This window comes from Nerophis lumbriciformis, linkage group LG12 (genome assembly GCF_033978685.3).
Source record: "Nerophis lumbriciformis linkage group LG12, RoL_Nlum_v2.1, whole genome shotgun sequence".
Lineage (NCBI taxonomy): Eukaryota > Metazoa > Chordata > Actinopteri > Syngnathiformes > Syngnathidae > Nerophis > Nerophis lumbriciformis.
Window position 1 is genome coordinate 5,541,178 of NC_084559.2, and position 26,398 is coordinate 5,567,575.

Below are 26,398 nucleotides of genomic sequence, written 5' to 3' on the forward strand. Positions count from 1 at the left end.
AGTCCAGTCCATAGTGGATCTAACATAATAATGAGAGTCCAGTCCATAGTGGATCTAACATAATAGTGAGAGTCCAGTCCATAGTGGATCTAACATAATAAAAAAGAAAGTAAAACAATATAAAAACAGTTACATAGAAACTAGTAATTAATGAAAATGAGTAAAATTAACTGTTAAAGGTTAGTACTATTAGTGGACCAGCTTATGTGTGCTTACGGACTGTATCCCTTGCAGACTGTATTGATATATATTGATATATAATGTAGGAACCAGAATATTAAAAACAGAAAGAAACAACCCTTTTGTGTGAATGAGAGTAAATGGGGGAGGAAGGTTTTTTGGGTTGGTGCACTAATTGTAAGTGTATCTTGTGTTTTTTATGTTGATTTAATAAAAATTAAAAAAAATACAATAAAAATACAAATTAAAAAACAATACCGATAATTTAAAAAAACGATACCGATCATTTCCAATATTACATTTTAACGCATTTATCGGCATCTCTAAGTATAATGATAAACCCATCCTGTTTTTACGTTCAACAACCACAACTAGCGTCATCTCGCCATCCTCCAATCACAACGCGAGTTGAGTTTAAGAACCGGTGTCGACCAATCAGGCTTCTTGTCTTCTTCCGGTCTACCTAACATGGCTAACTAGCACAAGTCGCACTGCTAGCAACTTGGGGGAGAAGAAAAAAAAAACACACACACCAAGCTTTTGTCAATGTCGGCGGTAGTAACAACATTCCCTTGCTATTGTCTTCTATTGGCAACGTTTATCGGACTCTTCTGCCCTTTTGCTACAACAGCGAGGAGTTGGTGAGTATTGTCAGGGATTAGCTGACTTTAAAAGAATGTTGTTGTATGTGATGCTAGAGTGCCGCTAGCCAGCGGGACTTTAAAATAGTTCCTTCTTTCCTGCTAATATCACTTTGGATTCGGCTTTAAAACTAACATTTTAAAGCTCGGCTGATTTAAAGTTGATCTCAATGACCAGTTGAATCGTATTTTTTTATGAAGGGGTGTCCTTAAATTAAAATGACTGACGCGCATAAGAGTGTTGCTTGTGTTTATTGGTTGGCAACAAAAGGATTTTGATAACAAGCTGGCAGCTAGCATGTAGTGATGCTAACGTTAGCTCACCTAGTTAGCATTAGTGATGCTAACATTAGCTCGTCTATTTAGCATGTAGTTATGCTACCATTAGCTCACCGAGCTAGCCTGGAGCTATGCTAACATTAGCTCACCTAGCTAGCATGTAGTTATGCCCATAAACATCTTATAAGTAGACGCAGCATGGAGCGCTACTGCCTACTGGCGCTGACGAGACGCGGGGCCGCCATCTTGGAGTGGTGATCCGCTCCAATCAGTGCAATTCATTTGGCAGGAGCAATGAACTGTCAGCGCATTTAATTCATCTTACCTCACCGAATACCAGTGATTTTCACGCGCTTTTTTCGTCATACGTGTAGCTATGATAAAGGACACGTGTTTTATTATTCATAGTTTGCTTAACAGTAATAGAATATTCTTATACTCTATAAGTGAGCAGACGTACGAGGTCAAACTGGGAATATAATCCCAGAGACGGGGAAAAAACGGTCAGTTAATTTTAAATTGAAGAAACAATATGATTAGGTTATATATACATGCGTATATCCTATATAAACAATCAATCAATCAATGTTTATTTATATAGCCCTAAATCACAAGTGTCTCAAAGGGCTGCACAAGCCACAACGACATCCTCGGTACAGAGCCCACATAAGGGCAAGGAAAAACTCACCCCAGTGGGACGTCGATGTGAATGACTATGAGAAACCTTGGAGAGGACCGCATATGTGGGTAACCCCCCCCCCCCCCCCCCCCCCCTCTAGGGAGACCGAATGCAATGGATGTCGAGTGGGTCTAACATAATATTGTGAGAGTACAGTCCATAGTGGATCCAGCATAACAGTAAGAGTCCAGTCCACAGTGGGGTCAGCAGGAAACCATCCCGAGCGGAGACGGGTCAGCAGCGCAGAGATGTTCCCAACCGATATACAGGCGAGCGGTCCACCCCGGGTCCCGACCCCGGACAGCCAGCACCCCATCCATGGCCACCGGATCTGTGTGTCTCCCCTTCCACAAGGGATAGGGGGGAGCAGAGGAGAAAAGAAAAGAAACGGCAGATCAACTGGTCTAAAAAAAGGGGGGCTATTAACTTGGGTTCGATCGAACCCTAGGGGTTCGGTGAGTCGGCCTCATTGCTCCTGCCAAATGAATTGCACTGATTGGAGCGGATCACCACTCCAAGATGGCGGCCCCGCGTCTCGTCAGCGCCAGTAGGCAGTAGCGCTCGATGCTGCGTCTACTTATAAGATGTTTATGGTTATTACATTAGCAGTGAGTTTACAGCCTCACTGATTTAACTACACAGCAAATAAAAGTTGTGTTACTTAGCCAATAAACGTTATCTTACATCAGTGGTTCTTAACCTTATTGGAGGTACCGAACCCCACCAGTTTCATATGCGCATTCACCGAACCCTTCTTTAGTAAAAAATAAAATGTTTTTTTTTCAAATTCAAGACAAAGTTATATGTTTTTGGTAACACTTTAGTAAGGGGAACATATTCTAAGTAACAAAAACACTTAATTTAGAGTTATTTGGACACTAGGGGAACATATTCTAAGTAATAAAGACTTAATTTAGAGTTATTTGGTTAGGGTTAGGGTTATAACAAGGCCATGCCGAATAAGTGGAGGTCAAAACACACCCGACTCATCGTGTAAATAAAACTTCTCCCTATCGGCGTATTACGGATACGGCAACAGCAGAAGTCACACTGATTCTCAGGTGTGTAATTTGTGTTGGTTTTGTTCTTTGAACAAGGTGATGTTCATGCATGGTTCATGTTGTGCACCAGTAACAAAACATGGTAACACTTTAGTATGGGGAACATATTCACCATTAATTTGTTGCTTATCAATATGCAAATTAGTAACATATTGGCTCTTAACTAGTCATTATTAAGTACTTAAGTACTTATTAATGCCTTATTCGGCATGGCCTTGTTATAACCCTAACCAAATAACTCTAAATTAAGTCTTTATTACTTAGAATATGTTCCCCTGGTGTCCAAATAACTCTAAATTAAGTCTTTGTTACTTAGAATATGTTCCCCTTACTAAAGTGTTACCAAAAACATATAACTTTGTCTTGAATTTGAAAAAACAACATTTTATTTTTCACTAAAGAAGGGTTCAGTGAATGCGCATATGAAACTGGTGGGGTTCGGTACCTCCAACAAGGTTAAGAACCACTGATGTAAGATAACGTTTATTGGCTAAGTAACGTAACTTTTATTTGCTGTGTAGTTAAATCAGTGAGGCTGTAAACTCACTGCTAATGTAATAACCATAAACATCTTATAAATAGACGCAGCATCAAGCGCTACTGCCTACTGGCGCTGACGAGACGCGGGGCCGCCATCTTGGAGTGGTGATCTGCTCCACTCAGTGCAATTCATTTGGCAGGAGCAATGAACTGTCAGCGCATTTAATTCATCTTACCTCACCGAATACCACTGATTTTCACACGCTTTTTTTGCCATACGTGTAGCTATGATAAAGGACACGTGTTTTATTATTCATAGATTGCTTAACAGTAATAGAATATTCTTATATGCTATAAGTGAGCAGACGTCCGAGGTCAAAACTGGGAATATAATCCCAGAGAAGGGGGAAAAACGGTCAGCTATTTTTAAGTTGAAGAAACAATATGATTAGGTTATATATACATGCGTATATCCTACATAAACAATGTATGAATACATTAGATATCTATACCAGTGGTTCTTAACTTGGGTTCGATCGAACCCTAGGGGTTCGGTGAGTCGGCCTCATTGCTCCTGCCAAATGAATTGCACTGATTGGAGCGGATCACCACTCCAAGATGGCGGCCCCGCGTCTCGTCAGCGCCAGTAGGCAGTAGCGCTCGATGCTGCGTCTACTTATAAGATGTTTATGGTTATTACATTAGCAGTGAGTTTATAGCCTCACTGATTTGACTACACAGCAAATAAAAGTTGTGTTACTTAGCCAATAAACGTTATCTTACATCAGTGGTTCTTAACCTTATTGGAGGTACCGAACCCCACCAGTTTCATATGCGCATTCACCGAACCCTTCTTTAGTAAAAAATAAAATGTTTTTTTTTCAAATTCAAGACAAAGTTATATGTTTTTGGTAACACTTTAGTAAGGGGAACATATTCTAAGTAACAAAGACTTAATTTAGAGTTATTTGGACACTAGGGGAACATATTCTAATTAATAAAGACTTAATTTAGAGTTATTTGGTTAGGGTCAGGGTTAGAAGGTTAGGGTTATTACAAGGCCATGCCGAATAAGTGGAGGTCAAAACACACCCGACTCATCGTGTAAATAAAACTTCTCCCTATCGGCGTATTACGGATACGGCAACAGCAGAAGTCACACTGATTCTCAGGTGTGTAATTTGTGTTGGTTTTGTTCTTTGAACAAGGTGATGTTCATGCATGGTTCATGTTGTGCACCAGTAATAAAACATGGTAACACTTTAGTATGGGGAACATATTCACCATTAATTAGTTGCTTATTAACATGCAAATTAGTAACATATTGGCTCTTAACTAGTCATTATTAAGTACTTATTAATGCCTTATTCGGCATGGCCTTGTTATAACCCTAACCCTCTAACCCTGACCCTAACCAAATAACTCTAAATTAAGTCTTTATTACTTACAATATGTTCCCCTAATGTCCAAATAACTCTAAATTAAGTCTTTGTTACTTAGAATATGTTCCCCATACTAAAGTGTTACCAAAAACATATAACTTGAATTTGAAATAAAAAACATTTTATTTTTCACTAAAGAAGGGTTTGGTGAATGCGCATATGAAACTGGTGGGGTTCGGTACCTCCAACAAGGTTAAGAACCACTGATGTAAGATAACGTTTATTGGCTAAGTAACGTAACTTTTATTTGCTGTGTAGTTAAATCAGTGAGGCTGTAAACTCACTGCTAATGTAATAACCATAAACATCTAATAAGTAGACGCAGCATCGAGCGCTACTGCCTACTGGCGCTGACGAGACGCGGCGCCGCCATCTTGGAGTGGTGATCCTCTCCACTCAGTGCAATTCATTTGGCAGGAGCAATGAACTGTCAGCGCATTTAATTCATCTTACCTCACTGAATACCACTGAGTTTCACGCGCTTTTTTTTGTCATACGTGTAGCTATGATAAAGGACACATGTTTTGGCGTGTTTTATTATTCATACTTTCTGAGCTCACTATGTTCACTGCACATATCCTACGAAGTGAGACCTACACTGTTTCAATGTCCATTTCTCAGATGATATAATTGTCGATGACTGAAGTGCTGATATCAACCAAACCTATTAGTGTCATTTTAATAAACAGCTACAATAAAGAAAAATCACAACAAATGCAAACCTCATAACACTGTAACATAACGCCATAACACAACAACTATAAGCCTAAATACAACAATACAAAGACAGAACGGAAATGACAGCAGAAAAGTTTCGGCCACTCACCGACTTCCTGAGATGGAAAGTTGAAAACGGTGTAATTAACCAAGCTCGAAATGTAAGTAAAGTGTGACCACTTTTTCATAATACTAATATACTATGTTCATTCAGTAAGTTAGTCCGTCGCGGTAACTTGCTCCTCTATCACTTCTGTCGCGTCCTTTGTGACTTAAAGTTGTGTTGCGGATTCATATTATTGTGGAATTTGTATTTGCTGTCTTGCTGTAGCTGAAAGTTGTTGTATTGTAATTTATGATTTTGTCTTGTGGCGTTTGCATTTGTTGTGACCTTTCTCAGTCTCCATAGTTATTCACCATTCTTGTTTCACGGACTGACGGCGATGACATCACAGACGGCAGACAGACTTGAATAATGTTTAACGTCTTTAACGTTAAAAGTGTTAAACTTCATATAAAGTCTGCTATCCTTAAATCCAATGTTTTTTGTTTGTTTTTAGATTGATTTCCTTTTAAAACGATGTTTCATAGACACCTATATTCCGGAAGGCAAACTTGCTGAAGAGACATCGACGTAGTTGAAGTAAGTTATATAAATCGTTAAGCGAATAATTATTACACCCCTAATATATTCAATATGTCTTCCCAAAATGACAGAATTTTTATCGACCAGCATGTTTACCGTATTTTTCGGAGTATAAGGCGCTCCGGAGTATAAGTCGCACCGGCCGAAAATGCATAATAAAGAAGGAAAAAAACATATATAAGTTGCACTGGAGTATAAGTCACATTTTTGGGGGAAATGTATTTGATAAAAGCCAACACCAAGAATAGACATTTGAAAGGCAATTTAAAATAAATAAAGAATAGTGAACAACAGGCTGAATAAGTGTACGTTAAATGAGGCATAAATAACCAACTGAGAACGTGCCTGGTATGTTAACGTAACATATTATGGTAAGAGTCATTCAAATAACTATAACATATAAAACATGCCATATGTTTACCAAACAATCTGTCACTCCTAATCGCTAAATCCGATGAAATCTTATACGTCTAGTCTCTTACGTGAATGAGCTAAATAATATTATTTGATATTTTACGGTAATGTGTTAATATTTTCACACATAAGTCACTCCTCAGTATAAGTCGCAACCTATGAAAAAAACTGCGACTTATAGTCCGAAAAATACGGTAATTGGCTCAAGAGAAGTACATTATTACAGTCGTAGTACAATTATTATGTTTTAATCAATAGTTTGAGTTGGTTTTAGTAACATGTCGTAATTTTAAATACACCAAAACAATGTTCCAATGTCTTCTGTGGAAATTAAAACTTACTACTACTTATTGTATGTTATTAAATGAAGATCAAGATGGTTAATGCAAGATGCAGAAGAAAAACATATAGTCATTCGTAATGTGGCGTGAAGCGTATAAAAAAAACCCAAGAGAGGTTTGAATTTGAATTTGTATATTGAGAATAGCCCAATAAGATTTAGCATCTCATTTTTAAGGGGGTCGAGGTTCAAGTTTGAGACGATTTTTGTTGTTTTACATGTACTAAGTCAACTAATTGTGAACATTTTATTTGAAACATAAAGGCAAGAAGACATATATGAACTGCTTTATATTGTAAGCAAAAAACACGTTTTATTATGCTAATCAAAACAGTATTTGATTATTTTTTCCAACCTTTTCTTTGAAAAGTCTTGTGTATTTCTGAATCTTTACTTTTTTAATGGTATATGTGTCTGTGTTTGTCCTGTATCCTCTTAGAGTCGGCTTTCTTTCTCTGACGTTTTAGTCTTGGAGGTAGTGGAAGGGTCTTGCGTACCTCTGAGAGAGAGAGTTCATTTTGAGTCCTCTGGAGACTTCTGGGTCGCCCAGCCAAGATGTCCTCCATCTTGCCATTTACTCCACCTGTGGTGAAGAGGCTTTTGGGCTGGAAGAAGTCAACCAACGGCCCAGGCGGCGCTGGTGTGGGAGAACCCAACGGCCACGAAGAGAAATGGTGCGAGAAGGCCGTGAAGAGCTTAGTAAAGAAGTTGAAGAAGACAGGCCAGCTAGACGAGCTGGAGAAAGCCATCACCACGCAGAACTGCAACACCAAGTGTGTCACTATTCCCAGGTAACGTGTCGAGCATGAGATATTTTCTTGTCATCCTCATAAAATACAGTAGATCCCATCTCCTAGGTGAGAAACCATAAAAATGGATGTTAAAGTTAAAAGTTAAAGTACCAATGATTGTCACACACACACTAGGTGTGGCGAAATTATTCTCTGCATTTAACCCATCACCCTTGATCACCCCCTGGGAGGTGAGGGGAGCAGTGGGCAGCAGCGGTGGCCGCGCCCGGGAATCATTTTTGGTGATTTAACCCCCAATTCCAACACTTGATACTGAGTGCCAAGCAGGGAGGTAATGGGTCCCATTTTTATAGTCTTTGGTATGACTCGGCCGGGGTTTGAACCCACAACCTACCGATCTCAGGGCGGACACTCTAACCACTAGGCCACAAAATGCGAATTTGTTTGCACTCTAATCTCTCTATTTTGCTTTACCCACAGACTTTAAAGTGTAAAATGTATAGGTGCTCATCACTGATAAAATGATCATGAAAGATCGTTCAATAAAGCAAAGAAATGGTCTAGCCTTCAGCCTGGTTGTTAGCTACTGCAACAAATGTGCTTCATCTCCTGTGGCACCGCCTCAATCAGCAAAACCCTGTCTGTCTGTTATTTCACTTTACCTTTTTCTGTGTTGATTGAGCTCTCCCGTCCAAAGGCAAAACCCAGTAACTCAATTTTGGTCAAAACTGAGCTGATAATAATTTTGGAGTTACATATTACCTAGTAACTCCAAAATTATTATCAGCTCAGTTTTGACCAAAATTGAGTTACTGGGTTTTGCCTTTGGACGGGAGAGCTGTGTTGAAGCAGCAAAAAAGGACATTATGTTAAATGAAGAGTTTCTGTCTCTGATAGTTGATATAATAATGTAAGTGCATCATTAAGCCTACATGAACTCCATGGTGTTCAGGGATGAATAGTCTCTCCTATTGCTATTGTACCATTTTTTTCAGCTATAGTTACATTAATCATTAGTAATGCAGCAGCCTAGTTTTGAATGGCAGGGTCCCTGCTATCACATGTTGATAAAAATATAACATTTACATAATAAATCAACTACAGGCTTCCCAAATTCTGTAATAAATTAAGCATGAGTTGACTTGAAACAGTTTAATGTTGCACTTTTTATATGTAGAAGAAAAGTTTTGTCATTTTATTTAATCTGAGCAACAACTTGAGGCAGTTTAATGTTGATTAACGTGGGCAGAATTATTATAGTGTTCCCAATGTTAAAAGGATAAAGCCGTTGTTTACAAATTTGGTAAATAAATTAACAAAAAATGTATATTTTGTTGTTTTCTTACTGTACCGAAAATGAACCGAACCGTGACCTCTAAACCGAGGTACGTACCGAACCAAAATTTTTGTGTACCGTTACACCTACCGTACTATAATTATAATAAGAGTGTAACGATTATTTTCAGAATTTATGGTTGCTGATATGATTCACTAACAATATCATGTCTTTAGAATGCAACGATCTGAAACAATTAATTCCGTTTAAATCGAGTCAGTAACTTTTTAGTAATCTCCCTCTAAAACTACTACCGTATTTTCCGCACTATAAGGCGCACCGGATTATTAGCCGCACCTTCTATGAATTATATATTTCATAATTTTGTCCACCAATAAGCCGCCCCGGACTAAAAGCCGCGCCTACGCTGCGCTAAAGTGAATGTCAAAAAAACGCTGCGCTAAAGTGAATGTCAAAAAAACAGTCAGATAGTTCAGTCAAACTTTAATAATATATTGAAAACCAGCGTTCTAACAACTCTGTCCCAAAATGTACAAATGTGCAATCACAAACATAGTAAAATTCAAAATGGTGTAGAGCAATAGCAACATACCGGTAATGTTGCTCGAACGTTAATGTCACAACACACAACACACAAAATAAACATAGCGCTCACTTTCTGAAGTTATTCTTCATTCGTACCGGTAAATCCTTCGAATTCTTCGTCTTCGGTGTCCGAATTGAAAAGTTGCGCTAGCGTGGCTTCCAAAATGGCGGGCTCCGTCTCTTCGAAATCATCGGATTCAGTGTCGCTGTTGTTGTGCAGCAGTTCTGTGAATCCTGCCTTCCGGAAAGCTCGGACCACAGTTGTGACAGAAATATCTGCCCAGGCATTTACAATCCACTGGCAGATGTTGGCGTATGTTGTCCGGCGTTGTCTGCCCGTCTTAGTGAAGGTGTGTTCGCCTTCGGTCATCCATTTTTCCCACGCAGTTCGCAGTCGTGATTTGAATGCCCTGTTGACACCAATATCCAGCGGTTGGAGTTCTTTGGTTAATCCACCCGGAATGACGGCGAGTGTTGTATTTGTGTGCTTCACTTGTTTTTTGACACCATCTGTGATGTGGGCGCGCATAGAGTCATATATCAACATGGACGGAGCAGCGTGAAAAAAGCCACCCGGCCGCTTCGCGTAAACTTCCCTTAACCACTCGCTCATCTTTTCTTCATCCATCCATCCCTTCGAGTTAGCTTTTATGATGACGCCGGCTGGAAAGGTCTCTTTTGGCAAGGTCTTCCTTTTGAATATCACCATGAGTGGAAGTTAGCATGGCAAGCTAGAACCACAGTGAAGGATGACTTCTCATTCCCTGTGGAGCGAATATTCACCGTACGTGCTCCCGTTCCACAGTGCGGTTCAGTTGCTGTGAAATACGGTAGTAATCCGTGTGCGGATGGAGAGATTGCGTCTTTTTATGACCCGGATCGTTTAGTAGGAGCCATTTTGTGGTCTTTACAGATGTAAACAGGAAATGAAACGTACGGTGATATCCGCGCGTTTTTTCTTCTTCTTCCGGGGGCGGGTGAAGCGCTTCCTGTTCTATGGGGGCGGGTGAAGCGCTTCCTGTTCTATGGGGGCGGGTGCTTTCCTTGGCGGTTGCTTGCGTAGAAGAAGAAGCGCTTCCTGTTCTACCGGGAAAAAAGATGGCGGCTGTTTACCGAAGTTGCGAGACCGAAACTTTATGAAAATGAATCGTAATAAAGCGCACCGGGTTATTAGGCGCACTGTCAGCTTTTGAGAAAAATTGTGGTTTTTAGGTGCGCCTTATAGTGCGGAAAATACGGTAGTTGTGGTACGCCGCTCCGTGCTAAGAGTCTAAGATGATGCAGGCGTTCCTCCAATGCCACGTCTACATATTCAACACTTCCTCTAGTAATTCCAATAATGACCAAGAAAGGTTTGAGGTTGGATTGTGACAAAGTTGACTTGCCAAAAGTTAGTCCTGCTGCCGCTTTTTACACTTTTGTCAGGTTGTTGCATCTTAGTACATGGCCGGTGAATGACATTGGTCTTCTCAGGAATGAATATGCGGGTCCCATGAATGCTGAATCCCAAATAGGTTAGGATCCACTGTATGTAGAGATTTTGGGAAATATGGAATACTACCATTGTGACCAGAAAAAGAAACCCTATCCAATTGCACAATTACCAAAGCATACGATACAGGGCATTAAAATCCCTGAGGTAATTTAAGAGATGTTCTGTGTATCAGCCATCCAACCTTGATGACCAGACTCATGTTTAGTGGGAACAATGTTAACACATTCATTCCTAGCTGATAGGCTGGCATCATTCACATGTTTGTACATCTCTAGATAACGTCTTACTTGTCGCCTGATAATTGTCCAAGGCTTCATTGTTCTCTTCGTACAAATTCATCGGCTTCATAGAATTGAATTAGTTTCTTTAGAATCTACCCTTACTACAAATTAAGTACATAATATTATAAGATTAAGACATTGCCACTAGTCAAATATGAGATATGATCAAAACTTTGTCTTATTCTGTCTCACATGACAGATAACAGATGGCTTTATAATGTTCAAACTACATTTATTATTATTTATCTGCAATATCTTGTGTTGTTTCTGCTTTTTGATTTTTCTTTTGTTTTCTGTGCAGCAATTGCTCAGAAATTTGGGGATTGAGTTCACCAAACACTATAGAACAATGGGATACATCAGGCCTTTACAGCTACTCTGACCAAACAAGGTGAGTATTAAAAACTTTTGCATGATGCTCATTGCGTCCCACAGGGCTGCCATCTATCTGTGACAGTGGGTTTTGGGAGCGCTGGAGGTGTCTAATTTGCATAATTTGCCATGGTGCATGTATTTTTTTAATTCTGTGGGCATATTTGTCAACATTTGCATTTGAAAACGAGGGGAATTTTCCGGAAAATAATTTTGACTTTGAAGTGTACACATGGTGCATTACCTTAGATTACTTTCTGACATACACAAGTACAATATTTAGTTATTTTGTCATCTAATGAAATAAACACAATGTCTGCATCTTATGTGCATATAAAGTTAATATTAATATAACTAATAGCAGCAAAATATACTTGTAAATAAGAAGTGTCGATGAAACCTAAAAGGGCTATATTTAGATTTTTTTTTAACATTTAAAATACTTCCTTGTGGTCTACATAACATGTAGACCATCAGATTGTTCTTTGGTCAAAAATTTGCATAGATTATGTTTTATATACCATCTTACCATGAATTGATTGACGTGGACCCCAACTTAAACAAGTTGAAAGACGTATTCGGGTGTTACGATTTAGTGGTCAATTGTACGGAATATGTACTGTACTGTGCAATCTACTAATAAAAGAATCAATCAATCTTCAAGCCGCTTTCTGACCGTCTCTTCAGAATGCGCCGTTTTGTGGGTGGTTTTATATATGTGCCTCCACTTTGACTGCATCTTCTCCCTGTCAGCCATGTTGTAGTTTGTATTGCTTCCATATCAAGTCTACTGATCTAAGTTCAAACTACCGTATTTTTTGGAGTACGGTATAAGTCGCATCTGCCGAAAACGCATAATAAAGAAGGGAAAAAAACATATAAGTCGCACTGGAGTATAAGTCGCATTTTTTGGGGAATTTTTTTTGATGAAACCCAACACCAAGAATAGACATTTGAAAGGAAATTTAAAATAAATAAAGAATAGTGAACAACAGGCTGAATAAGTGTACGTTATATGAGGCATAAATAACCAACTGAGAACGTGCCTGGTATGTTAACGTAACATATTACGGTATGGTAAGAGTCATTCAAATAACTATAACATATAGAACATGCTATACGTTTACCAAACAATCTGGCACTCCTAATCGCTAAATCCCATGAAATCTTATACGTCTAGTCTCTTACGTGAATGAGCTAAATAATATTATTTGATATTTTACTGTAATGTGTTGTTAATTTTACACTTAAGTCGCTCCTGAGTATAAGTCGCACCCCCGGCCAAACTATGAAAAAAAACCTTATAGTCCGAAAAATACGTTATACGCTTCTTTTGTATTAGAAATGGCAACAGCGCAGGGTGTAAGTGCGTTTACGAACCAGTCTGCCTCACAAGAGGATAGAGAAAAATAAGGAACTTATTGACTACAATGACGGACTCGCACAAAGATTTTCCAGTAAATCTCTTCCATATATGGAGATATATGCTGTATGTTTCCCTCTTAGAGGGAAACATACAATATTAGTACAGTTCTTGTTCTGATATCATTATAGTTAAATTGACAGCTGTGTTTATTTAGTAAATAGCATCTGACTGTTAAATTATCTACATTGGCTAACCTGCACGACCAACTTTTCTTACCTATTGGTACCTGTTTTTGTGTATTTGGGATCTGTAGAAGTCCCGAAAATTTTAAATCAAACCATGGAGGCATGGCGGAGATATTTATGAAACAATCATACTTTTTCCAAATGAGTCGTTTGGAATTTGCACAACTTGTGACTTTTTTCCAGCATGTAACGTCAGCAGATATCTCCATATATGGTAGAGGTTTACCGTAAAATCTTTGTGCGAGTCCGTCATTGTAGTCAATAAGTTCCTTATTTTTCTCTAACCTCTTGTAGTGAGGCAGACTGGTTCGTACACACACTTACATCCTGCGCTGTTGCCATTTCTAATACAAAGAAGCGTGTAGTTTAAACTTAGATCAGTAGACTTGATATGGGAGCAATACAAACTACAACATGGCTGACAGGGAGAAGATGCAGTCAAAGTGGAGGCACATAAATAAAACCACCCACAAAACAGCGCATCCCAAAGAGACGGTCAGAAAGCGGCTTGAAGATGGTATATAAAACATAATCTATGCAAATATTTGACCAAAGAACAACCATTACATGTTATGTAGACCACAATGAAAAAGTTGGTCGTGCAGGTTAGCCAATGTAGATCATTTAACAGCCAGATGCTATTTACTAAATAAACACAGCTGTCAATTTAACTATCATGATATCAGAACAAGAACTGTACTAATACTGTATGTTTCCCTCTCACCTGTCTCCGCCATGCGCTCATACATTTGCCTTTTGCCATCCGTTCAGATCTCTTGATGGCCGCATGCAGGTCTCCCACAGGAAGGGGCTTCCCCATGTTATCTATTGCCGTTTGTGGCGGTGGCCGGACCTTCATAGCCACCATGAACTGCGTGCAATCGAGGCCTGTGAGTATGCCTTTCACCTCAAGAAGGATGAGGTCTGCATCAACCCTTACCATTATCAAAGGGTGGAGACCCCAGGTGAGACAGCTCTGTAGAGCTTTATTTTATCCATGCATGTCTTCGTCTTAGATGGGTGTAGTTTATTTGAAAACTTAAGTGTTCATGACATCTTTCCACAACCACTATTTTGTTATTTTAATAATTGTAATGCACATTGTTGAGATCATTTTAATCCTAACTAAAGCCTGTGTGTACAAATTTGAAATCAGGTGGCTTATAATAAATATCTCCATTCAATAAGTTTAAAAAAAACCTTCTTTCTGCATTAACCTACATGTTATATACCAGTCTACTAAATGATCATGGTATCAAAGTAAAGGGGAGACTGTGATGCCTACTGTGGATGTGTGTCTTCTAAAAGAGATAGCATTTTAAAACCACCCAACCAAGGCCAGATTATATTTTCATATATATCTTCTTTTTTTTAAAGAGTATATATGTATTTTATAAATTAATTGTTGAAACGAGACTAACCAAGCTCCAATCAACGTTCATTTGTCATAGTTCTGCCTCCGGTTCTTGTGCCAAGACACTCAGAAATTCTGACAGAGCTGCCGCCTCTGGATGACTACACTCATTCCATACCTGAGAACACAAACTTTCCTGCAGGAATTGAGCCTCCAAATAACTACATACCAGGTGAGGTTAAACTAGTATTTGTTTTCTCCTAAAATTCTACTTTTTTTAGAGTTTTGATTTGTCCCTCTCGTTAACAATTTGAACAAATTGTTTGTTGGGTTAATATAAATGTAATCATTGAATTTGAATATAGTGAAATGGATGAGATAATACCTAAAAACACCTTAATGTTATACTAAATCTTAGCTGCTTGAAATGTAATTTCATTGTTGTGCTATGTAATCAATTGAACAGAAACACCTCCACCAGGCTACATAAGTGAGGATGGGGAGGCCAGCGATCAACAGATGAATCAAAGCATGGATACAGGTACCCTGCTGCTTGTGCCTTGATAGGACATATGTCTTGCCGGGAAACATACAGTACCATGCAAGGTTTTGAGAACACCACTTGCTTTGTTATTTTAATGAACTATTATGTGTTTAATTTGAATATTTTAATTCGTATTGTCAATGCAATTCCAAAGTTAATGCATAAAAAAACTGTTACTATGCACAAAACTTTGTAGAGGGTTAGCACATAGGCCAAAACAGAATGAAAATGATCCATAATATTTGTTTACTTATTTCATCACACTTTCTTACACTAGTTTCATATGATCATCATTAAATCGTCAAAACAACAAATGTGCAATAGGAATTTTGCATGATGTACTTTTGATGATTGTTTTTTTGTTAGCCACATGATTTTTATTATTTATTCTTGTGATATTACTATTCTTGCTTTTCCAGTTACCATTGTCATTGAAAGTCTGATCCATCACTTGTGTGCAGCTAAGTCTTTTGATGTCTTGTCCCGTGCCAGGTTCTCCAGCAGAGCTGTCTCCCAGCACTCTGTCACCTGTCAATCACAGCATGGGTAAGACACAGACACATATCTCAACTGATACCTCAGCTTCCTCACACAACAATCTCTCTGTAGATCTGCAACCCGTGACTTACTCGGAACCAGCCTTTTGGTGCTCAATAGCTTACTATGAGCTCAACCAACGTGTAGGCGAGACGTTCCACGCCTCACAGCCTTCATTGACGGTAGACGGATTTACAGACCCATCGAACTCTGAGCGATTCTGCTTGGGCCTACTGTCGAATGTCAACAGGAATGCCACTGTGGAGATGACTCGAAGGCATATAGGTAAGTCTCTAAAAGGAAACGCCTTCCAACACAAAAACAGTTCCTGCAAAGATTCATTATCACTGGGGGTGTAACAGCACATGTATTTGTAAACGGATTTCTCAGGATGGATCCTTTGGTTTGGAACAGAGGCACATGGTACTCAATTAAAGTGTGGGACAGGAAGTGTGCCTCGTGTCAGGCATCCACTCAGTAAACAATTAGAATGCAGTCCAGCATTTGGCGAGTGGGAGTCATGGCTAGTGATAACACCAAGGAAGAGGCTGAGCCTAAAGACCGGTTTCCCAATTTCAGAGAATAAATACGTTGAATATGCACAATGCGTTTCCATTCTTGTCAACGTGTCCGTTTCCACTGCCGATGAATGCGCTTCGCCACAACTCAACCAGAGACTATAGCTGTCCTACCTCTGAGAGCATTAACTGGTGAAGCCTGCTCTGAGGGGAGGCAAAATGTCCACTAGGCATCTTTGCTATGCTTTTCTTCCCTTGTGCTGAAACAAACCAAAGTAGGGACTTTAAAACCATAGTACATACTAGAGATGTCCGATAATGGCTATTTTGCCAATATTCCGATATTGTCCAACTCTTAATTACCGATTCCGAAATCAACCGATACCGATATATACAGTCGTGGAATTAACACATTATTATGCCTAATTTTGTTGTGATGCATTAAACAATGTAACAAGGTTTTCCAAAATAAATCAACTCAAGTTATGGAAAAAAATGCCAACATGGCACTGCCATATTTATTATTGAAGTCACAAAGTGCATTAACTTTTTTAACATGCCTCAAAACAGTAGCTTGGAATTTGGGACATGCTCTCCCTGAGAGAGCATGAGGAGATTGAGGTGGGGGGGGACGGGGGTGTATATTGTAGTGTCCCGGAAGAGTTAGTGCTGCAAGGGGTTCTGGGTATTTGTTCTGTTGTGTTTATGTTGTGTTACGGTGCGGATGTTCTCCCGAAATGTGTTTGTCATTCTTGTTTGGTGTGGGTTCACAGTGTAGCGCATATGTGTGACAGTGTTAAAGTTGTTTATACGGCCACCCTCAGTGTGACCTGTATGGCTGTTGACCAAGTATGCATTGCATTCACTTGTGTGTGTGAAAAGCCGTAGATATTATGTGCCTTTAAGGTTTATTGGCGCTCTTTACTTCTCCCTATGTCCGTGTACACAGCGGCGTTTTAAAAAGTCGTACATTTTACTTTTTGAAACCGATACCGATATTTTCCGATATTACATTTTAAAGCATTTATCGGTCGATGACATTGGCAGTCGGATATTATCGGACATCTCTCGTACATACGACCTTGCTTACTGTTACACCACTATTTCTAACTATTTTCAGTGTATGATAGTCTTTTGGCAACACTAAATTGGCCCTACTGTGTGAGTGTGAATGTTGTCTGTCTATATGTGTTTGCCTTGCGATGAGCTGGCAACTAGTCCAGGGTGGAGCCCACCTTCCACCCGAATGCAGCCCCCCCCTGCGACCCCAAGATGGACAAGCGGTAGAAAATAGATGAATGGTAAATGCATTTTTGTTTTTATGCATCCAGGAAGAGGAGTTCGACTCTACTACATAGGTGGGGAAGTGTTTGCTGAGTGTCTGAGTGATAGCGCCATCTTTGTACAGAGTCCAAACTGCAATCAACGGTATGGATGGCATCCAGCAACAGTGTGTAAAATTCCACCAGGTAACTTGCTAAAGCTGTCAGTCCTATCTAAATGTCCCAAGTTTTTAGTTATGTTTCTATATTCTATACTCTCATGCTGCTCTGTCCAGAAGACTTTATAAATAAATAATATTTAACATTTAAAATCACTTTTGAGATTCAACACCCAAGTGGCTGCTGAGACACCACTTGAAATTTACTCGCAAGAAAATCAACCCCTTCAGTCAAAGTCAATGGACTCGTTATGAAATGAATGATAAAGTCTAACCCATCCTCTTCATCCCAAACACATACTCATCAATCACTTTTATGTGTGCATCTTTACCCCTTCAGGCTGTAATTTAAAAATCTTCAACAATCAGGAATTTGCTGCTCTGCTGGCTCAGTCAGTCAACCAGGGGTTTGAGGCTGTGTACCAACTCACGAGGATGTGCACCATACGAATGAGCTTTGTCAAAGGCTGGGGAGCAGAGTACAGGTGAGCTGTATTATATAACCTCAAACGGAAATGAATGTAGAGATGTTGAAATTAACGAAAGTAGTGTTTGTACCACATAAATTGAATCACAGCTTTTATTAAGAGCTGCAAAGGGAAAGGGCTGCAACTTGTAATCAATTCATTTGATTAGAAAAAAGCTTAGATTTATATTATGTTGCTTCCAATTGTTTAAGTGCAACTAATAAAAAAGGACAAAATCTTGACCGTGTAGAGTATCCATCCATCCATCCATTTTTTTATACTGCTTATTCTCATTTGGGTTGCGGGTAAATTAAGGCGAGAGGTAGGGTACACCCTAGACTGGTCTTCATCCAAGCGATGACGTATCACTTATAACGCATCAGATACTTTAGCCGTAAAATAAGCTCACGACAAGCGAAAATTAGTTAAAAACTAAAATCTTTGGAGAACTTTTTTTGCAAAGGACAAAAGGCCAGAGCTGCCACTAATTCATTTGTATTTGTCATGCACTTATTTTTGCTGTGTTTATCTGCCACACGTGGAAGGCCTGTGAAAATAATGCTGACTTTAAACCGGTTCTGGTGCGAAAAAGGTTGGGGACCCTTACTGTAATCTGTACAGGCCAGGGGTCGGCAACCCAAAATATTGAAAGTATTGGACCACAAATACAAAAAAGTAATCGGTCTGGAGCCGCAAGAAATTAAAAACCTTATATAAGTGTTATGACCTAAGTGTCTATTAGGGATGTCCCGATCCGATATTTGGATCGGATCGGCCGCCGATATTTGCCAAAAAATGCGTATCGGCAAGGCATGGGAAAATGCCGATCCAGATCCAGTTTAAAAAAAAACTCCGGTCCGTGTTTTCCAACGCACCTATTTAAATAATACATTCCACTTTTCTGCTGCTCCCTAATTTCCGTTCCGCATTTTCCAGCACACCTTCAACACATCCACAGGTCTGTGGATTCTCACGCAGATGCTTTTAGCTGCTGGCATTACACGACAGGCTCTTCTCACTCTTTCTTGTGTCTCCCTCTCACAGACAGCAAGCGCACCTTCTTACACACGTCACATACTGTCACGTCATACGTCACATACGTATACGTCCTCCCCGAGCAGAGAGGTAGCAGCATGGCTAACGTTAGCTGTGATGCTAGCGCAGCCGTGCAAGCAATGCTCCCTCTAAAGTGCGCGCCTGTGCAATTGCGCACGGCAAATCTATGCCACGCACAAAATCAAATAAAAAAATAAGCGCATAACAATTTTCGACACACGGACACGACAGAGAAAACAGTTTTCGTCATCATTGTTGAAATATTGTAACGTCTCTTAAAATGCCGATGCAAACATTTCCAGATCAACACCGTATGAAAAAAATAGTGATTTTTTTAGTTGTGATTTCCTTCTCTGCATGAAAGTTTAAAAGTAGCATATATTAATGCAGTATGAAGAAAAATGTTTTAATGTAGACACATAGAATCATCATACTGCTGTGATTATATGCATCAAGTGTTCATTCAAGGCTAAGGCAAAATATCCACATATATATGGTGTATCGTGACATGGCCTTAAAATATCGCAATATTAAAAAAAGGCCATATCGCCCAGCCCTAGTTCAATGATGCCATTTCTGTTTGTCATGTATAATTTTGTCTATTTTGTGTTTATCCTTGAATAAACAGGTCAGTTTCTTGTTACCAACCGTTGTGTATTATTCAAACTCACCTAATTCCGCTGGCTAGTTGTTATCAAGAGTACTAAAACCCTTTTCAACATGATTCTGACAACTAAGTAGGCTAAATAACTTTAAACTATAGGCCAGTATCGGTCAGTATCGGTATCGGATCGGAAGTGCAAAAACAATATCGGTATCGGATCGGAAGTGCAAAAACTTGGATCGGGACATCCCTAGTGTCTATACTAGCTATATTAGCCTACCGTACTATCAAAATAACTATGTGTCGCAGGCTGACGCAAATCTTTGTTCACAGAAATGTTGAAATTTAATATTTATTCTAAACATTTTATACAACATTGGAAAACATTAGTAAAACTTCTCAGAGGGTGAGATAACTCCTGGAAATAACCGTCTTAGAATAGCCAAAGGTATAGATGTGTGTGTCCAAGTTAAAAAAACCGTCAGGCGGTCTTCTTTTAATGGATTTATTACAATCTTTGCGAGCTAGGTAATGTTTGCTGTGGTCTGGAACAACATTGCTCACAAATAACTATAAGAAATGCAACCAGTATTACATACAGATAATGTGTGATAGAACATGGAAAAATAAACTAAACACACAATTAAATGAGCACAGATATACCTACAAACGAGGCATAATGATGCAATATGTACATACAGCTAGCCTAAACAGCATGTTAGCATCAATTAGCTTGCAGTCATGCAATAACATCAACACAACTCACCTTTGTGCATTCGTGCACAGTATAAAACGTTTGGTGGACAAAATGAGACTGGCATAAAACACAGCGTCGGAGAAAGTTACGGATACAAACAAACTGTTGAGTCACAGTCCACACAACGGTGTGTTCAAGGGCCGCTTAAATTAGTAGGACAAAACGCCGCTCGCAAATACTCTCATCCGTGAAGCATAAACACAAACTTACTGTGAAGTGAAGTGAATTATATTTATATAGCGCTTTTCTCTAGTGACTCAAAGCGCTTTACATAGTGAAACCCAATATCTAAGTTACATTTAAACCAGTGTGGGTGGCACTGGGAGCAGGTGGGTAAAGTGTCTTGCCCAAGGACACAACGGCAGTGACTAGGATGGCGGAAGCGGGAATCGAACCTGCAACCCTCAAGTTGCTGGCACGGCTGCTCTACCAACCGAGCTATGTCGCCCCAAAAAGTGGGCTTTCTAACAATTACAAAAGTTTGTGTCGTGTTTGTCCTCCTACAGAAACCACATTACAACAAAAAACCTTTTTCACCCCATTTCTTTTCCATTTCCGTACATTTTTTAAAAATCTCCATGGAGCCACCAGAGCGCCGCTAAAGAGCCGCATGTGGCTCTAGAGCCGTGTGTTGCCTTTATAGGCAAACACAGATTTTAGTAATGCGCACATGTTAAAAGTGCAAAGTCTATGTTGATGATGTACTTTTATTAGAGAGAAAAAATGTAGAAAGTAGAAAAATTGTGTTTATTTCAACTATTTTCCATAAAATACGCATTGAGGCTGTAAGGTGTGTTTTATCCTAAATCAAACTAATGAATAGATTACTAGAATGATTGATAAGTGCAGCCCTGCGAGACACTACGCTACATTTATTAAATGTTTTTGTTTCACAGGAGGCAGACTGTTACAAGCACGCCTTGCTGGATCGAGTTGCATTTGAACGGTCCTCTTCAGTGGCTAGACAAGGTTCTGACTCAGATGGGTTCCCCTTCTGCACGCTGTTCCAGTATGTCCTAGATAACAAAGGAACCTCACCCTCCCCAAAAAAAAACAAAAAACAAAGATCAGTTCTAATAATGGGTCTTATCAAGGAAACCCAGCAAATTTATTTTTTGCCATATACTTCATTGTATTTGTGACCTTGATCCACATACTTCTAAACATTTACACACGCACACAAACAGATTTTTCAGTAAACAATTTGGCACTTTGTTAGTCATCTTTGTCATGCACCTTGTTCAATTGCTTCCCCCCCCCCAAATCCTTTATTAATATTTGATCATTTTGTGGTACAAAAGAAAAGTGTCTTTGTCCAGGAAGTAGGGAAAAATACCAAAAAAAACCTAGAATATTTCTCAGTGTTGAAAATCGCTGGCGTGCTGTTAAGAGTTTCTAGTGCAGCCCGCACCAACTGTCACGAGCACTGACCTTTCTGTTTCTCTGAGAAACATGGCCCGTGAGTTTTGTCAGTTTGCTCGGTGGGGGGAAAAAAAGTGACCGTGGAGTTGAACTTTTATAAAATTTGATGAAATCGACCTCACTGTTTGCTAGGCTTGACCTACCCCCTTTTTTTTGTTTTTAACTTTTGTGTCGTTCTAAGACATACTTAAATGACGAATAGGAATGTTGGTTTCTAAATCCAAAAAACCCCAAACAAACTGAAAACTCAGTATGTTTGATAATTTTTTGTCATTATATGGCAGTATTTCGTGTCCACTATGAAGTTGACTTGCATCTCACCTTACATCCCGGTTTACAAACTGGGTTTGCAAGGGTGCACTGGGCAGGAACCAGAGAGTATCCGCTGTTAGCAAGAGTTTGTTTTCTTTATGACACAACACGAGGAGAGGCCTTGAATTGTCTCCCCAGGATTGATTGAAGGTATTGGCGAGTATTCATCATCGGTTTTTAGCCTATATCCCAATTTTTTTGCTACTTTTTTGTATTATCATGTATTTTTATATATAAATGTACCTTAAACATTTCTGTCATTCACATTTTCTATTAAAGTAATATTTTCAATAACAGGGCTGTTTGAAAAACTGACCGGGAAGGCTTGGATTATTCCTTCATTTAGCCCCAACGGTTCAGCTGGAATTTGTTTCCAGTAACAGCTCTTTGTCCCAGTGAAAAAACATTTGTTCCATATGTTCTGTACGGAGCCCCTAAAGGGACATGGGGGAAAAAAATGTTTATAATTTTTTATTTTATTTTTCTAGACGTGTATCTCATGCGCACGAGAAATTTTTATAAAGTTATAAAACAAAACAAAATTTTTTTTTAGCATGTATCTCGTGCACACGAGAAATTATCTCGATACATGTCTAAAAATATATATATTTTTTTTAGAACTTTATAAAAAGTTCTTGTGAGCACGAGAAACTTTTTAGTTATTAAAAATATATATATATATATATATATATAATTTTTTTTTTTAGACATGTATCTCTTGCACACGAGATACATGTCTAAAAAAAAATTTTTTTTACAACTTTATAAAAACGCGTATCTCTTGCGCACGAGATACATGTCTAAAAATAAAAAAAATTATCTTTTTTTTTTTTAAAGACCTGTATCTCGTGCGCACGAGAAACTATCTCGTGCGCACAAGATAAATGTCTAAAAAAAAAAGTATTTTTTTTTTTTTGTATAACTTTATAAATACTTTCTCGTGTGCACGAGAGTTTCTCGTGCGCATTGAAAACTTTTTATAAAGTTATAAAAATATATATATTTAAAAAAAAATGTTTAGGCATGTGTCTCATGTACAAGAGAAACTATCTCGTGCGCACGAGATACATGTCTAAAAAAGATTTTTTTTTTTATAACTTTATAAAAAGTTTCCCGTGCGCACGAGATACATGTCTAAAAAAAAAAAATTATATATGTATATATTTTTTTTTAGACATGTATCTCGTGTGCACGAGAAACTATCTCGTGTGCACGAGATACATGTTTAGAATTTTTTTTTTTAAATAACTTTATAAAAAGTTTCTCGTGCACACGAGAAACTTTTTATAGTTATTAAAAAAAAAATATATATATATATATATATATATATATATATAATTTTTTTTTTTAGACATGTATCTCTTGCACACGAGATACATGTCTAAAAAAAAATTTTTTTTACAACTTTATAAAAACGAGTATCTCTTGCGCACAAGATACATGTCTAAAAATAAAAAAATTATCTTTTTTTTTTTTTAAAGACATGTATCTCGTGCGCACAAGATACATGTCTAAAAAAAAGTATAATTTTTTTTTGTATAACTTTATAAATACTTTCTCGTGTGCACGAGAGTTTCTCGTGCGCATTGAAAACTTTTTATAAAGTTATAAAAAAATATATATATTTAAAAAAATATTTTTTAGGCATGTATCTCATGTACAAGAGAAACTGCGCACGAGATACATGTCTAAAAAAAGATTATTTTTTTTTATAACTTTATAAAAAGTTTCTCTTGCGCACGAGATACATGTTTAGAATTTTTTTTTTTTAATAACTAAAAAGTTTCTCGTGCGTACGAGATACATGTCTAAAAAAATATTATTTTTTTTTATAACTTTATAAAAAGTTTCTCGTGCGCACGAGATAATTTCTCTTGCGCATGAGCTACATGTCTAAAAAAAAAAATTATATATATATATATATATTTTTTTTTTTTTAAACATGTATCGTGTGCACGAGAAACTATCTCTTGTGCACGAGATACATGTTTAAAAAAACTTTTTTTTTTTAATAACTTTATAAAAAGTTTCTCACGCGTACGAGATACATGTCTAAAAAAAATAATAAAAAATAATTTAAAAAAATGTTTCCCCCCATGTCCCTTTAGGGGCTCCATACTTCTGTACCCTCTTTTAAAAAAAATGTTTTCTCCCAAATAATTTGTATAAAAAAAAAAATACAACAGAATACAATTTTCTGCAATGGATTATTGATTCCAGAGGCTTGGCAATATGCTTTTCATTTTATCTTTTTTTTTTTTGTTGTTGAAAAAATGAAAACATGGCCGCAGCGTTTTTGTGCTTGGTCGAGAGATTTAATGTCAGATAGATGTCATTGGCTTTTAAAAATTCTTCAAATGTGATCACGTTCTTAAAGAAAAGTGCAAAAATGTGCCCCCTTACTGGGACGTTTGGTGTTAAAGTGTATTGTATTTAATGTGTCTATGAAATATAGAAATACAACACTTTCTTGCTCTTCCCTTATTGTCAGTATGTGGCTGGTGTCCCCCTCCCCATCCTCGATGTAAATGCCTTCACGCCGTGGCGCTCCAGATAGTGACGTTTTGGAAAAGGGGAAGTGTTACATAATTGTATATTTGGCTTACAACATATGAATGTGAAACAACAACCAATGTGGACCATACGTACATATGCATAATAGTAGTACAGTATGTGTGTATTTAACAGTTTTCTTTTTTGCAAAGCCGTCAGTATAGTCGATGTTGCAAATTTACCAGTAGAGGGGGGTATTATTAGAGCAGTTTTCCTTTTCTGACCATGAGCTTCTCAGGCGTGGGGCATATTATGCAGACTTAATAAAACACTAATAAAGATTTCTATTCTCCTGACTCATGTTTACTCACTGCACTTTTACACCGGAGCTTCTGTTATAACAACCACGACAGTATACATAAATCTTGCAATTGTTTTTTTTTTGCAAAACCAGTGAAGTTGGCACGTTGTGTTAATGGTAAATAAAAACAGAATACAATGATTTGCAAATCCTTTTCAACTTACAGTATATTCAATTAAATAGATTGTAAAGACAAGATATTTATTGTTCCAATGTATATATTTTTTGCAAATAATCATTAACTTAGAATTTAATGATAGCAACACATTGCAAAAACGTTGACACGGGGGGATTTTTACCACTGTGTTACATGGCCTTTCCTTTTAACAACACTCAGTAAACATTTGGGAACTGAGGAGACACATTTTTGAAGCTTTTCAGGTGGAATTATTTCCCATTCTTGCTTGATGTACAGCTTAAGTTGTTCAACAGTCTCCGTTGTGGTATTTTAGGCTTCATAATGCGCCACACATTTTCAATGGGAGACAGGTCTGGACTACAGGCAGGCCAGTCTAGTACCCACACTCTTTTACAATAAAGCCACGCAGTTGTAACACATGGCTTGGCATTGTCTTGCTGAAATAAGCAGGGGCGTCCATGGTAACGTTGCTTGGATGGCAACATATGTTGCTCCAAAACCTGTATGTACCTTTCAGCATTAATGGTGCCTTCACAGATGTGTAAGTTACCCATGTCTTGGGCACTAATAAACCCCCATACCATCACAGATGCTGGCTTTTTAAACTTTGCGCCTAGAACAATCCGGATGGTTCTTTTCCTCTTTGGTCCGGAGTTCCCAAAAACAATTTGAAATGTGGACTTGTCAGACCACAGAACACTTTTCCACTTTGTATCAGTCCAGCTAAGGTGAGCTCGGGCCCAGCGAAGCGGGCAGCGTTTCTGGGTGTTGTTGATAAATGGCTTTGGCTTTGGATAGTAGAGTTTAAACTTGCACTTACAGATGTAGCGACAAACTGTAGTTACTGACAGTGGTTTTCTGAAGTGTTCCTGAGCCCATGTGGTGATATCCTTCACACACTGATGTCGCTTTTTGATGCAGTACCGCCTGAGGGATCGAAGGTCACGGACATTCAATGTTGGTTTTCAGCCTTGCTGCTTACGTGCAGTGATTTCTCCAGATTCTCTGAACCTTTTGATGATATTACGGACCGTAGATGGGGAAATCTCTAAATTCTCCGCAATAGCTCGTTGAGAAATGTTGTTCTTAAACTGTTCGACAATTTGCTCACGCATTTGTTG

The 26,398-nt window shown here is 38.3% G+C and overlaps 1 protein-coding gene across 5 annotated transcripts; it reads left to right on the top strand.

The window, feature by feature from the left end:
• Positions 1-648: 648 nt before the first annotated feature.
• On the top strand, positions 649-22,849 carry LOC133623040 (mothers against decapentaplegic homolog 2). 5 transcript variants are annotated; one of them, XM_061985956.2, is made up of 12 exons: positions 649-821; positions 6,040-6,122; positions 7,319-7,670; positions 11,591-11,680; positions 14,044-14,237; positions 14,724-14,858; positions 15,093-15,167; positions 15,663-15,716; positions 15,780-15,992; positions 17,557-17,694; positions 18,007-18,151; positions 21,447-22,847. In XM_061985956.2, the coding sequence occupies exons 3-12, from the start codon at positions 7,435-7,437 to the stop codon at positions 21,568-21,570; spliced, it is 1,404 nt and encodes a 467-aa protein (XP_061841940.1). In that variant the 5' UTR covers positions 649-821; positions 6,040-6,122; positions 7,319-7,434; the 3' UTR covers positions 21,571-22,847. The 5 variants fall into 5 exon arrangements, with proteins under 5 accessions (XP_061841940.1, XP_061841942.1, XP_072770346.1 ...); XM_061985958.2 differs by having other exon boundaries at positions 7,347-7,670; XM_072914245.1 differs by lacking the exon at positions 6,040-6,122 and having other exon boundaries at positions 14,044-14,162; positions 21,447-22,849.
• The last annotated feature ends 3,549 nt before the right edge of the window (positions 22,850-26,398 follow it).